The sequence below is a fragment of the Balaenoptera physalus genome (assembly GCF_965194825.1).
Source record: "Balaenoptera physalus genome assembly, chromosome: 2".
Taxonomy (NCBI): domain Eukaryota; kingdom Metazoa; phylum Chordata; class Mammalia; order Artiodactyla; family Balaenopteridae; genus Balaenoptera; species Balaenoptera physalus.
The window spans coordinates 37,592,023-37,607,374 of record NC_138883.1 but is presented as its reverse complement, the minus strand read 5'-3'; the positions used below and the strand labels follow the sequence as shown (position 1 = coordinate 37,607,374).

At 46.4% G+C, this 15,352-nt stretch overlaps 1 protein-coding gene across 16 annotated transcripts in view; it reads left to right on the top strand.

The window, feature by feature from the left end:
* SYNE2 (spectrin repeat containing nuclear envelope protein 2) overlaps positions 1-15,352 on the top strand; it is a 319,482-nt gene that overhangs the window by 292,694 nt on the left and 11,436 nt on the right. For all 16 annotated transcript variants that reach the window (XM_082442457.1, XM_082442453.1, XM_082442455.1 and 13 more), the window contains 5 exons: positions 6,003-6,165; positions 11,524-11,711; positions 12,223-12,373; positions 12,727-12,909; positions 14,349-14,486. In XM_082442457.1, coding sequence (XP_082298583.1) covers positions 6,003-6,165; positions 11,524-11,711; positions 12,223-12,373; positions 12,727-12,909; positions 14,349-14,486 — 823 coding nt within the window. The remainder of the gene's footprint in view (positions 1-6,002; positions 6,166-11,523; positions 11,712-12,222; positions 12,374-12,726; positions 12,910-14,348; positions 14,487-15,352) is intronic.

The following is a 15,352-nucleotide window of genomic DNA, read 5'->3' as shown; positions in this document are numbered from 1 at the left end:
GTGCCTAAATATCTTGGTTTTCCAGTCCTCAGAACTGGAATTCAGCTCAGGGAATCATGCTTATTTTTTCTGGAGAAATATGATTTGTTGCAATATATGTGTGATTAGTATTAGTCAAGCATACCTGGGTGAAGCACGGGCCAGTACAGAGATGGTGAGCTACTTAAGCGGCCTGGGTGATTGATGTAATGCAGAATTGTGCTTGCTTCCCTGTGCCAACAGTCTGGTTTCTGAATGGATTTCCTTGTTCCCAATATTAACTCGAGATTTAAAATTTTCCAAGAGCAATATTAATAACAAGGCCTAACTAGGAGGTCGGTTGCCTGGGTTGGCAAATGATGTGTACTTCCTGACCTGGCAAAGGTGTTGATTAGGTAATTAGATTAGTGTCTGCACAATCGATATAGACTCAGCAGTACATCTGATGGTTCCCAGAGTAAGTCGTAACATGATTATCTGAGGAACAACATTTATTTATGCCACTGTGCATTTGGGGATATTTCGCCTTCAGTCGGAGGTTGGGACATAGAAGCAGGTTAAGTCCTGACTGGATGAATGTTTTGTAGCTTCTTTTCTTTCCCTCCCACCCTCCCTTCCTCTTTTTTTGCCCTAAGTGTGCGTGTGATGTGTATGCTTGTTTCTAAGTACTTCACTTGTCCAATGTGGAACCAACGTCTAGGAGCATGTGTGGCTCATAGTGTGGCAGCAGATTGTTTGCGGCAAGATGGCTCAGAGGTGCTCTGATCGTCACCTCTTTCCTTTAAAATGTAATATGACCACCTCTTTAATGAAAAAGACAAATTTGAGGGGATGTGTGAGTGTCACTTGCTCATTCAGAAGGTATTTATTGAGCACCTCCTATAATATTATAATGTCTAAATTAGATCTAAATTAGATCATGACCTCTGGGAATAAGTTATCTTCAAATCCTCAGGATCTGCACAGGACCCAAGACAAAGTGAGTGGTTAAATGTTTATTGAAAGGAAATCATGGAGGGGCAAAGTGGGCACCCAAAATGCCACACTTGTTGTATGGACTCCTACCCGCCAGTGTGTCCTAGAGCCGTGAGTCTAGACTCCTGATCATATTCCCTGACAGCGTTGGAAACCATCCTGTACCCACACCCCCATATGTGCCCATTATCATGTGCAGGTTTATATAGGATACCACAAGAAAAGTGCTTAAGAACAGTAGCTCCGGCCAGACTGCCCAGGTTGGAATCCTTCCTCTGCCATTGAATGGCCATGTTACTATGGTAAATTATTTAATCTCATTGCCTCAGTTACCTCATCAGTCAAATAGGGATGTTATTTTTTTTTAACATCTTTATCGGAGTATAATTGCTTTACAATGGTGTGTTAGTTTCTGCTTTATAACAAAGTGAATCAGTTATACGTATACATATGTTCCCATATCTCTTCCCTCTTGCATCTCCCTCCCTCCCACCCTCCCTATCCCACCCCTCTAGGTCGTCACAAAGCACAGAACTGATCTCCCTGTGCTATGCGGCTGCTTCCCACTAGCTATCTATTTTACGTTTGGTAGTGTATGTATGTCCATGCCACTCTCTCACTTTGTCACATCTTACCCTTCCCCCTCCCCATATCCTCAAGTCCATTCTCTAGTAGGTCTCTGTCTTTATTCCCGTCTTACCACTAGGTTCTTCATGACCTTTTTTTTTTTTTTCCTTTTTCCTTAGATTCCATATATATGTGTTAGTATACTGTATTTGTTTTTCTCTTTCTGACTTACTTCACTCTGTATGACAGACTCTAACTCCATCCACCTCACTACAAATAACTCCATTTCGTTTCTTTTTATGGCTGAGTAATATTCCATTGTATATATGTGCCACATCTTCTTTATCCATTCATCAGATGATGGACACTTAGGTTGCTTCCATGTCCTGGCTATTGTAAATATAGCTGCAATGAACATTTTGGTACATGACTCTTTTTGAATTATGGTTTTCTCAGGGTATATGCCCAGTAGTGGGATTGCTGGGTCGTATGGTAGTTCTATTTTTAGTTTTTTAAGGAACCTCCATACTGTTCTCCATAGTGGCTGTATCAATTTACATTCCCACCAACAGTGCAAGAGGGTTCCCTTTTCTCCACACCCTCTCCAGCATTTATTGTTTCTAGATTTTTTGATGATGGCCATTCTGACTGGTATGAGGTGGTACCTCATTGTAGTTTTGATTTGTATTTCTCTAATGATTAATGATGTTGAGCATTCTTTCATGTGTTTGTTGGCAATCTGTATATCTTCTTTGGAGAAATGTCTATTTAAGTCTTCTGCCCATTTTTGGATTGGGTTGTTTGTTTTTTTGTTATTGAGCTGCATGAGCTACTTGTAAATTTTGGAGATTAATCCTTTGTCAATTGCTTCATTTGCAAATATTTTCTCCCATTCTGAGGGTTGTCTTTTGGTCTTGTTTATGGTTTCCTTTGCTGTGCAAAAGCTTTTAAGTTTCATTAGGTCCCATTTGTTTATTTTTGTTTTTATTTCCATTTCTCTAGGAGCTGGATCAAAAAGGATCTTGCTGTGATTTATGTCATAGAGTGTTCTGCCTATGTTTTCCTCTAAGAGTTTGATAGTGTCTGGCCTTACATTTAGGTCTTTAATCCATTTTGAGTTTATTTTTGTGTATGGTGTTAGGGAGTGTTCTAATTTCATACTTTTACATGTACCTGTCCAGTTTTCCCAACACCACTTATTGAAGAGGCTGTCTTTTCTCCACTGTAAATGGGGATGTTATTATACTGATCTCACAGCATCGTTGTAAGGATTAAATGAGTTGCTGACTTATATATAAAGCACAACAGGCCTGGCACATAAAGATGTCGGCGTGTTCAGTAGATGTTCCACTTTAGTAATAAAGTTTGTGAATTTTAAAGCATACCCAATGTAGAAATTTTAAAAGAATTGGATAATAATAGAAAGTCTAATATTTTCTTCCCACACCCCATTGGTTTGGACACCAGTGGGCTTGAGCCCCACATTTGGGACGCCACTGGCTTGGAGTACCGTAGTTCTGGGGAAGCCACCTTCTCCATACTCCCCCCTCTGCTTATTGCACACCTCACCTCTCGGGATTAACAGGATTCAGGATCACTGCATCTCAGTATTTTTGCACCCAGGTTATTTTATTACTTGTTAGCTCTCTTCATTTAAAAAGTTGCATTCTAGCCCTCTTCTTTCAAAATAAAGAGGCTGAGAGCCTTATGATGCACTAGGGTCAGGCGCTGGATGAAGCAGTGGGGGCTGCCATTCTGGGAGGAGAGAGGAGGAAGGATGGGCAAGCAGGAAGCAGGAGGGCTGTGCAGAGGCTGCTGGCCTGAGCGCCTCTCCCCACCTACAGGAAGCTCTCAGGGCGGAGCTTCTCCAGCCAGAGCCTCCCAGGAGGGTAGCCCCTTGCAAACGGCGTGCAAGACTTTGTCCCATGGGGCCTGGGGTTCCCAGCTGCTCTGGCATTGTCTGGAGTGTTCCTTCTGTTCCCTGGGCAGTCAGGGTGACAAGACATTGGGGTGAGGAGGGTATAACTTGAAAGCCAGGGGAACAAAGGAAGTATCTAGGTTACAGCTGCATCCAGGCCTGGCCCTGGATTCTGTTACTTCCTTTTTAATAAATCATCTTGTGGCTTTGAAGGAAACTTCTTGTGATATTTGCAGTAAGAATGTAATTTGGAAAATATACCATCTTAAAATCATTACAACCACAATTTCTGGGCGTTTATCTCTGTCAGGCACTGTGCCAAATGCCTTTCACGCATGTATATCTCATTCTGCCCTCAGCCACCCAGTGAAGGAAGGTACCACTGTTGACGCCGTTTGACAGATGAGATTAAATAGAGCCAGGATTCATACCCAGACCCTGACCACAGAGAGTGTGCTCTTCATCACCAGGCTCTGTGGCCTCCTTCCAAGCTTGCCTACCTCATGGCACTGCTGAGGATAAAATATTTATGAAAGGACTGTGTGAGGGCCAATGCCGTGTAAATGAGGCATTATTGTAGCAGCGTGTGATCCCAGTCAGCAGTAATGAGAACTAGTATTATAGTGAGTGCTTACTTTATGCCAGAGGCTTTACATGCATCCTCTTGTTTCTGTCTCAGAACCCCCTACAAGGTGGATAAGTTGAAGATTAACAAGGAAACTGGGAATCAGGACCATGAGGTTCCTTGCCGGGTACACAGCTTATAGATGGTACAATGGGGCTTAGACCTGGGTCTGCTCACCTCCAGAGCTCTGACCTGAATGTCGCCCAGGTGCTACCACCTCCCTGAAGCTGGAGGGACCCGAGAGGCCTGCTAGAGATGAGGGGCCGAGGTAGAAGGATTTTCTCTAAATTATAAAGCTAATTGGAAATAGAGCTGGAGCTAGAAGTCATTCTCCAAGGTTGATTTGGTTGATAGTAGGGTGCAAAAAGATAATAGTAAAAATAAAAAATACACACAACTGTCTGGTTTACTTAAATAATAAACACTCACAGCCCTGTGGTTTTATTAAATAATCACATGGAGTGGATTATTACACACGTTTATTCATTCAGCAAATGCTTGTCGACACCTCCCGGCCACCAGGCGGTCTTGGGGGTACTGTGCACGCGGAGGGAGCCCCATGCAGCCTGGCCGGTGTGGGCTGTGTCCAGATGGGCACAGTCAACGAGGGGTGCAGACACAGGGCTGCGGGAGCACGTGGGAGAGAGGTCCCCAGCTGATCTCGGAGAGAACAGTGGTAGAAGCTGCAGGAGAAGGGAGGGGAGCCGCTTTGCAGAGTGCAGGGCTGGAGGCAGAGAGGCCACTGACCGCTTGAACTAGAAAGGTCAGGGCGTTAAACTGCCATGTCGGGGTAGGCGAGGACTGTGGAAGAGCTTGAGCGAGAATCAGACTTGCTGTACATTTCGGCTACAGAACCAGAAGCTGGGAGGAGGGTGAGGGGGGCAGCAGGAAGCCGTTCACAGGCAGTCAAGGAAGAGGTGCTGCTGTCAGGGAAGGTGGGGCGCTTCCTGTGACTTAGAGTCAGTGCCCCAGTTTCTCTTTCCAGTACCGTGGGATGCAGTTCTGATAGCACTTCGTAACATGAGTATCGGTAAGCAGGAATTTTCCATTGTAGCCATTATTTCAAGTGTCTGGGATTAACTAAAAAACCCACAGATCACCAGAACAAGCCTTCACTCCCTCTGCTTGAGGATTTTCACATTTTCTTTCAGGATCTATATGGAGATCATTTTTCCTCAGCCCCTGCATCATTTCCCCGTGACAGCACTTTGGCATGCCCGGGAGCTCTCCGTGTATACTGACGCCATGTGTCTTAGTTCAGATCCGCTCCACGCTGAGCCAGGCAGATTGGTCAGGTAGATGGAGCTGGAACTGTGCTTGTAGATGATGTGTCCACCCCTCCCTTTTTGGCTGAGACAGCTGCCCTAGGATGGGCTGGTTCCATGTGTACGGCACCCCCAGCCCCTCAGGCTGGACGTGGTGGGGTTTGGCACATGCTCTGTACTTGCTCAAGAAGAGGGTCCGTGAGAAGCATCTCAGGCCAGATACCACCAATGAGCCGGGTGTGTAACATCTTTACCCATCAGGAAAGGTCCCTGGCTGCTGTGATCTTGGTGATACCCAAGACAGAAACTGGACAAGTCACATGTGGTGATCTTAACCTGGAAAGAAAGAAATGGCATCTCCTCTCTCCTCTGGAGCCCCAGAAAGATGTTCTGGGTCTCAGGGGATCCCACCCTGAGAATGATAGGACTTCATACTTGGCATGGGTAGATTAACTCTTAGTCCATTTGAAAATCAGCCAGAACAGCAATTCTGTAAATTGTCACATGTTCTGTAAAAACTCTTGTCTGGTGACGTGAGCATTAGTCCCTGCTATAAAATCAGTAACCAGTGATGATTACTTTTTAACCTCCAACACGCTTATGGGTGCATTCTTCTCACCACTAAACATTGTGCTTTTGTTTTCCACCTCTTCTTTGCTGCGAATATGTTTAGGGTGAAGAAGCTGAAGGAGACCTTCGCTTTTATTCAGCAGTTAGACAAAAACATGAGCAACCTTCGCACCTGGTTGGCTCGGATCGAGTCTGAGCTTTCTAAGCCTGTGGTTTATGATGTCTGTGATGATCAAGAGATCCAGAAGAGGCTCGCTGAACAGCAGGTGGGGAAGTGAGAATGGGCTTTTGTCACAGCCTAGGTGTTCACAGGGTCTGCTGATGCAAACCATCCCCGCACTGGCTGTGCATTTTAGTGGGTTCACATTTCATAATACTGGTATGTTTTTTCCAGAGAAAGCTGACCGCCTGTCTGTGCTCTTGGCGGTGTGAGGCATCCATCTCTTGAGTGCCCACCCCACCATTCATGTAGCTCTTTGTGAAATACTTTGAATAATGTTTAACATGCAGACCTTAATCTTAGTGGTAAATAAGGTTTTTTTCATCTCTGTTTTTGTTACTATAGTTTTGGCAGTGAATTGAAAGAAAAATAATTTTTCCAACCAAAGAAGGTTTTCATGGGACAACACTTGATGGGTCTGATAGAGCTTCAAGAAAAGGGGGGCGCTCAGGGGGGGTGGGGAAGAAGGAGCATGTTTGGACCAATAGCTTAGGAAGCCTCTCCTGCAATGTTTTGTGCATTTCTGTCATCAGTTATATCCCCTCTTAGCCAACCCTGGAAATTCCACAATTTGAACACCACCGAATCCTGCCCCTAACCTGGCGGGTGGTTTTTGGTCTCACTGACTTGTCAAATCCACTCTCCTACCCTCCGTGGGCTCGCGTTTACATGCTCATTCTCATATGCAGTGCCTGAGCTTCTCTTTATTTTTAAAATAGCTAAGCTTATATTATTCTTTTAGTAGCTTTCCTTCACTTGTTTTTCTCAGCCCTGTGAGCAGATTCTGTTTTAACCATATGAGCAATATGGTCGCTACCAAGTTCACAGCCTTGTATCTGTTTTCTTCATGTTTCCTCCAAAGCCTTGGTGTTTGTTGTCTGTCAACACACCGGGGCGATTCACTCACATATCCCAGCTGCTTGGAGACAGAATTGGGGGGCTGAAACTTTTTCATCAGATTATCAAGGCCAGAAGGCCACCCCTTGATGATAAATTCTCTTGAGGTCAGGTCAGTCCTTCTCATGATAATAAGCAACATCTCATGCTACCATGAAAAAGAGCTAAGTATTTGATAATACTCTGGACTTTGATCTTTATTTAATCCTATTACAAGTACTGTTTGAATAATGCCTATTCTCTGATTTTCAAACTAGTATGATTTAGTAATGCTGCAAAGTAAAAATACTGGTTTTTCCACTTAGCCTCAGAAATTTAAGTATGCCTCTTTCACTGAGGTCATCTATATTCTGTCTTTGCTTTGTGGAGAAATGAATATTGATATAACTACCATGCTAATGGACACTGCAGAGATTTTAATGCCCTTATCAGTAAAGGGCTACTAAACATTATCAGCTTTATTATCAGCTTTACTTACCAAGACTGATCCATTAGGTTGAATTTCTTGAATAGTCTCTTCATAGACAGGCCTTGCAAATAACCATTTACCCTGACTGGTGAGTCTTTTCAGGTAAATAGAACAAAAGCTGACAACATTTTTCCCTTTAGCCCCTGGCTAAATTTGGCAGGGGCTAATAACGTGTGTTAACATTTTATACATCTGATGTGTGACAAAACATCATTAAATTGCAGGGAATTTATTCCCAAGAGTGGACAATTTGGAGCAGCTGCCTTTCTCTTGGCCACGTGTGTTCCTGTACTGAAATGGTATATAATTTCAGTCTGGTTGATTTGAAGGTTTCCAATTTATAGAATTTAAAATCACCATCTTGGAATTCTTATTAAAAAAAAAAAATTATGGAGTTAGTATTCAGGACCACTTTGCTGTGAAGAAGTTGGATGTGTTAATTTTCTATTGCCACTGTCACAGATTACCACAAATTTAGCAGCTTAACACAAATTTATCATCTTATAGTTCTGGAGGTCAGAAATCTGACACAGGGCTGAGGTCAAGGTGTCAGCGGGGCTGCTTTCCTTTCTGGAGGCTCTAGGGGAGAATCCATTTCTTTGCCTTGAAGTCCTAGAGGCTGCCTGCGTTTCCTGGCCCATGGCCCCCTTCCGCCATCTTCAAAGCCAGCAACGGTGCATCTCTCTGAGCCTTTCTCCCTCTGACTGACTCTTCTTGTACTTTTTAGGACCCTTGGGATTCCATTAGGCCCACCCACGTAACCCAGGATAATCTCCCTATCTTAAGGTCAGCTGATTGGCACGCTTAATTCTCCTTTGCCATGTAACCTAGTATAGTCACAGGTTCTGGGGATAAGGACATGGTTCCGGGGATGCCAATATTCTGCCTACCACAGATGTCCTGAGGAAACCTGTAGTATTTTTATTAAAAAAACAAAATTATAACTAAACCTAGACCTTAAATGCTCCACCAATAAGAGAAAATGTGTCACACAAAATAATTATTTATGGGCCATTTTTTAAAAACCTTGCCTGTGTTTCTGTCACTGATTTAAATATAATAAATTCCTTGATTGCTTCCAGAAATAAGACCCAAATGCTTCGGATCATCTAGTAGTGCCTTCTGCAAAAGCCCTCAGGCCCCAAAAGTGATAAAGCGCCATGATGTCCCTGGACCCTCATTATAACATCCTTGGGGGCCTGGTACAGAAGGGGTCAGACCTTATAAAAGTCTTTTTTGCTTCTCTTCTTTATGTGAAACTCCTTAGGTTATAAGTGTTGTATTGTTATTCCTGTAGAATAGATCATCTTCAAAATGCAAAGGAAGTGGTGGCCACCTTGTGACACGTTTAAACCATGGACCACTTTCATTGAGTCTTCAGCATCTCTCTCCAGTTTTCTTTGGTTGCCTGGTTCCCAGGCATCCCAGGGGTGGCTGATGGTGGCCTGGGGGGTTCGTTACCCCCACACCCTATAGTTACCAGTAGTCCCCTCCCCAGTGGCCAAGTCAGCTTCATGCCAAAGCTCCATCCACTGCCCAGGACCACCCTGCTGGACTTGCTTGACACCCCCAGCCCCTCCTACGGAGACACTCTGGAGCCACCATCTGGATTCCCACAACACACTACATGGTTTTCTGCCTTCTCAGCCTGGTTTTCCTTTTTTCCCCTCTGTATCTCATTTTTTCTAGTTCCTTTTGTATTCTCATTCTTCCTGGCTGCCTTCTCGGCTCTGGTTTCCTGTTTCTCCCCATGTCCTCTCACTGCTCCTCAACTTCCCTCAGCCCTTTCCCAGCTTCAGTGCTCTGTGTCACCTACTCAGGAGCAGAAAAACAAAGTAAACAGGCACTCATGTTTCCAGAACCATTGGCAAAAGTCTTTCACGTTGTTTTACGTTGTTTCTTAAGTCGGATTCGTCTCTGCGTTTGAACACTTTTGAAATCCAATCGTTGTGCAAACTCGGGCCTCAATGGGTACTCGTGGTGGGATCCTTTCAGTTTGCAAAATGTCACTTGTCCAGTACTTCAGTGGTTTGTGTTTTAAAATATGGTCCACTACTTTATTTTATATTTTAGAAGACAACTAACTAGTTCATACTACAGTATCAGTAGGCCATTTTGTGGTGTATTAGAAGTTTGTTTTGGAAATTTTGAAAAACTCTGGACTCCTTTTTTAGCCAAGATGTTCATGGTCTTTTGTAAATTATCAGAGAGCTCATTTCTTGCCATCGTTTACCCTTTATATTAGTTTTCTTTAGCTGTTTCATTCAATAAAAGCTGAGTAAAAAATGTAGAGTACTGCAAAGAGGCTATTAAAATACATGGCATTCGTGTTTATCCATAGACTAGACTTTCTCAGTGCTTTTCAACCAGATCCTACCCAACCCTACCAGGTGAGGTCAGGGGCAGGTACCATTTTTCAATGATAATTGTCAATATTACTTATTTAGCACCAGCGTTAGGATTCCTTATTTATTATTTTGGCAAAAAAAAGTTAAAAATGTTGTTTATCAATACCTGTAAATTTTAGGAAAGCCTGTGGCAATTCTGTGAACGGGTAAGAATTCTTAAACCTGGAATTCTATTTAAACCTATTAATTATAAAGCTAGTCCACTGACCCCAAGATGACTGCCCCCATTGCAGCATTTCAGACATTTGTCCTAGACTGCAAAGCTTAAAAAAAAAATCACCTGCACATCTCTCTTCATAGGACACACAGGGTGACAAACTGAAAAGCACATTTTCTTCTGAATATAACTTTGAGGTGCTCATTTTTCATCAGTTAGGATCTGTGTTGAGAACTGCTTGATTTAAAACTTGATTTGAGTGTCAGCATTTTATTCTTTCATTTCCACCTGGACACAGAATTATCCAGATGTGCCTTTATCAGAAGAAAAGTAAGAAAACACTAGTCCTATCTGGTAATCCAGTCGTAATCTCCAAAACTGTTAAATATTGAGGTGACCTGGAATGAACTTCATGCTGCTTTTCTGTAGACAGTGGCAGCCACTGTTTATAAAATAATCCCGCCTGTAAAATGAACTATGCTGAATCCAGGGAACTTGCATAGTTAGTAGCGGCTTATTTAACTTTGTCTGTTTCACGATGTCATTTGGGTACTAAGGTGAGTGGTGTGGTCTCATGTCACTCGTCACAGAATCTGGACATCAGGAGAGGCCTGGCTCACCCAGAAGGACAAAACAGACTGGCTCCTCACCTCGCCCTCCCCCCAGCCCTGCCCTTGTGTGTAGGAGAAACACTCCCTGGGTGATAACTGAAAATGCCATGTTTATGCCTAAACCAGTTTTCCACTTCTTCCTATGACCGTGCATGTTTTTCTTGGTGACCCTTCGTTTTCCTGAATCCGTAGCACTCTCCCCATCATGGGACAAGACTCCAGAGACCCCGCCCCCTCCCCGAGCTACAGCCGTGACCGGACTCCATCGGCTGGAGGGCAGCGTCTCTACCCCTTGGGTCCATGGAGCCCCAGGATAGGCTCCTGGGGAGGCTGTGGACAACGTGCAGCTGCGAGCACAGTTTGAGGGGTGGAGGTGTATGAAGATAGTACAGAGGTCTCAGGAGATTTAAGAATTCTGTGACCCATAAAAGATTAAGAGTTTCTGTTGCTGAAGTTTTAGGTCCTGTTGAAGATAAGTCAGTTTTCCAAGGAAGACCTCCCCAGAGCCAAGTCTAAATTGGAGGCCCTTGGGATCAGGTGGTAGGGAATAGATCCCATGCCTCCCCAGAGTCTGGGGGGGGTGGCAGGTGGGCTCTCAGGGGAGGGAATCCCCACTCTTCCTACCCCCTCACATAGTCAGTTCAACAGATCAATCCCATAGTTGCCCGCAGTTAGGCCTTGTGTCTGATACTGTCGCACAGGGGTTGCCCAAAGGTGAGAGAGACTCAGCCTGTGTTGCCGAGTCCCAGGTAGAAATGCACGCAGGACCATGCCCCCCCAGGGCTGGAAGAAGGGTCGGGGGGAACCTTCCCACTACCGCCACCAGCACCTCAAAGTGCTTCCTACTCTCCCATCGTTGTAGGACCTGCAGCGAGACATAGAACAGCACAGTGCAGGGGTGGAGTCTGTGTTTAACATCTGCGACGTCCTCCTGCACGACTCCGATGCCTGTGCCAACGAGACTGAGTGCGACTCCGTCCAGCAGACCACCAGGAGCCTGGACAGGCGCTGGAGGAACATTTGTGCCATGTCCATGGAGCGCCGGATGAAGTAAGGACCGCGCTGCCCCTGGATGCCCGCTGCGTGCTCCCGACTGACCTACGTAACAGTGACCATGTTCTGTTAGCCTCACTGAGGGGCGTGCCAAGTATTGGCGGGGAAGGCTCAGTAGGTGTGGCCAGTCCTTATTAAGGGGATCGTTCAAGGAGAATACAGGCAGGGTCATGTCTCTCCCCAGCCCTCCTGTGTCTTGGGGTGTAACAGCGGGTGGCCACTGTGCTGATGTGTCCCAGCTCTAAGCAGTGGAGGACGCCTGTCTCCTGCTGGGTGACCTCTGTGAAGCAGGAGCTCTGAGGGGCCTGGCGCTCCCAGAAGGGGGGTGTCCTGACCACAAAGTGATGTCTCCGGTTATTTCCTGGACGGGGTAGCAGGGTCTCTCCCCCCTAAATATGTAGTGCCAGTGCAAGGGGGGTTGGGACCGCGCCCAGTCAGGGGAGAAAAAGCCATGTAAAAGCTCGGCTTGGAGTGGGTGGCTTGTGCTGAGTTGCTTTCCTCCTGTTAGAATTGAGGAGACATGGCGGCTCTGGCAGAAGTTTTTAGATGATTACTCCCGCTTCGAGGACTGGCTCAAGTCCGCCGAGAGGACGGCGGCCTGCCCGAATTCCTCCGAGGTGCTGTACACCGTGGCCAAAGAAGAGCTCAAGAGGCTTGAGGTGAAGGCCCTCCCCAGCCCCGTGGCCCCGGGAACCGAGGATGCGGCGGGCTCGGGGCGGGCTTAGATGACTTCCCATAAGTGGCAGGCGTCCCCACCTCTGGCCGCGGCCGGCCAGTCCCCAGCCCGCCATCAGCTGCCCCAGCAGCTTTGTGGGGCGTTACCCATTTATGCCAACCGCAGGCCGTGAACTTGAAAGTCTGTTCTTCAGTAGTGTCAGAAGAACGGGTGAGGCCAGCCCTCTGTGGCCATTCCGTTGGGGGGTGGACGCTTGAGGCAGGTGGTCTGGGGCCTGGAAGGGGTGTCCCGGCGCCCTGCAGCTATGACACTGACAGGGCCCCCCCCATGCCACAGGCCTTCCAGCGGCAGATCCACGAGAGGCTCACGCAGCTGGAGCTCATCAACAAGCAGTACCGGCGGCTGGCCCGCGAGAACCGCACCGACACGGCCAGCAAACTGAAGCAGATGGTGCACGAGGGCAACCAGCGCTGGGACAACCTCCAGAAGCGGGTCACAGCCATCCTGCGGAGACTCCGAGTAACCTCCTCTACGTCACCGGGTCATTTGTAGATACTGGGGAGGTGGAGGGGGTCTGATATGTGATGTCAGGCTTGTAACAAAGCAGCGGGTAGAAGATTTCATTTGAGGCCTAAGCTGTCTTGACATTCTTCCAGTACAGCCTTCCCTTTTGTTTAAGCCCAAAGCTGCCAAAAAGAGTTCCTTTTTTTTTTTTTTTTTTTTTTTTTAAGTGAAGTTATTTGCCTCGGAATAGGCTTCTCAGGCAGAGCTTATTCAAGGGATTGTGTTACCAACACATCACTTTTTTTCTTCGACTCCTGTCACCCCTGAGGGTGTCATGTCAGCCCACACACTGCCCAGAGTCTGGGGCGCTGCCGTCACTGGGTCTGGCGGAGGTACCTCTTAGTCTGGGACGAGGCCCCCTTTGCGCATCTGCCCGCTTTTGTGTGTCCCGTTGGTTCTTGCACTGTGAGGGAACAGGCAGAGCCCCCCGCTCTGTATTGGGGGTTGGGGACAGTGACAGTTCTCCCAACTTCAGAGCAACTGTCTAACCTCAAATGATGGGTTTGATTCTGGGGTGTGAACCGTCACCTTAGATTTCTGTGATTCAGAAGACCTCATATGTCAACCTTTGTGAGTCCAGGTGTAAACTGACAGGACCGGTGTGGGTTGTGGCTACAGGAAGTAATTTTAATCCTTGCTTCTGTTCTTAAGGCAGAGCACTCTTGAAACCATTCTAAGAAGAGGACAATCTGGGTTTTTTGTTTAACCCTCTCAGGAAGAAATGGGCTAGCTTTTCCACAGCCCCCTTGCATTAATTTCTTTATCTCCTGCTGACTTGATTTGACTGTGACCAGCCTAAACCTTCACTGGGCACTATGTTTGTTTGAGAATCAGCTACCCATCTATGAGGTGGTAACCCAAGAGGCCTCCTTCATTGGAAGTGATAAATCTAGGTTTTCTTTTTTTGAAGAAATACGTAGGGAATTATATCAGTGAAGGCAAATGGGGCACTAGTCCAGGCTCAACCCCGAGATCAATACTTTTCCATCCTGAAGCTACTAAATCCTTCTGTCAAGCAAAAGCTCCCACAGGAGGCTAACAGTTGAAAATAGGCAAGTGCCTGGCTGGACTTTGAGAGGGGCGTGTTCCCCCGAGGACAGACTGGGAAAATCACTGACTTAGACTAGAGAATTATAGAATTCCAAATGCTGCACGAACCTTAGAGGTCACGGTCAACGTTCCCACACCTCGTTTACCAGCAGATGCTGAGACTCAGGGAAGTTTAGGGGGCTCGTTGGTATCCCACAGCCAGGACCAGACCCCAGGCTCCTGGCCGTGTGGGCCTCCGGGGGTACCCTGGGCTCCCTTTCCCCTCTTCTGAGAGTGACCTTGCTGTCTGCCTGAGCTCCCGTTATGCCATCAACACAAACGTGATTTTTTTCACCCTTTCGCAGCATTTCACCAACCAAAGGGAAGAATTCGAGGGGACCAGGGAGAGCATTCTGGTGTGGCTCACAGAGATGGACCTGCAGCTGACCAACGTGGAGCACTTCTCGGAGAGCGACGCCGACGACAAGATGCGCCAGCTGAACGTAAGGCCTGCTTCCTTAGCTCCTCCCCGCAGAGTGCACCTAGGCAGAGGAGAGCTGGCCAAGTGCAGACTTCACCTGATACCCTGAGAGCAGGTTCCAGAAGTGTCAGAGCAGCCAGACTGCATCCACCTGTGTACTGCAGGTTATCACAAGCAAGGATACTGTTCCTTACAGTCAAGGGGTATTGGAACGAGGCCCTTTATTCTCTTTGTCGTATGTAATCATCCAAGGGGAGACCGCTCTTGCGGTTCCAGACGGAACTTCATAAGATGCTGTTTCTCCAGCACTTGAGTCTGAGTGCAACCTGTGGGCTGCAGCAGGAGGAAACTCTCTCTCAAGAGTGGGGTCAGGGCACTTCCCCAGTGGTCCAGTGGGTAAGAATCCACGCTCCCAACGCAGGGGGCCCGGGTTCGATCCCTGGTCGGGGAACTAGATCCCATATGCCGCAAGTAAGAGTTCACATGCCGCAACTAAGACCCGGCGCCACCAGATGAATAAATAAATATTTTAGAAATAAATTAAAAAAATAAAAGACCTCTCATTTAAAAAAAAAAAGAAAGAGTGGAACCAGGAACAGGTGTCTTCTCTCCCACTGTCACAAATGTCTGTACTACACTTTAATCTCACTATAATTCCCTCCGTGGCTAAATTTTATAAGCGGTTGAGAAATGGAAATTCGCCTTCCATGGTATAACGGCACCAATGAGCATTATTACTGTGTCAGCAGAAATGCCTGGTGGAGACTCACTATGGGAAATTTTCTGATTCTACCAAGCGTCAATAAGACAAGGTCTGTCCCTCACACCCAGTAACAGTAAAGGTTCATCCATGTCAGACCTTTAGAATCATTTTAACTGGAAAAGTCA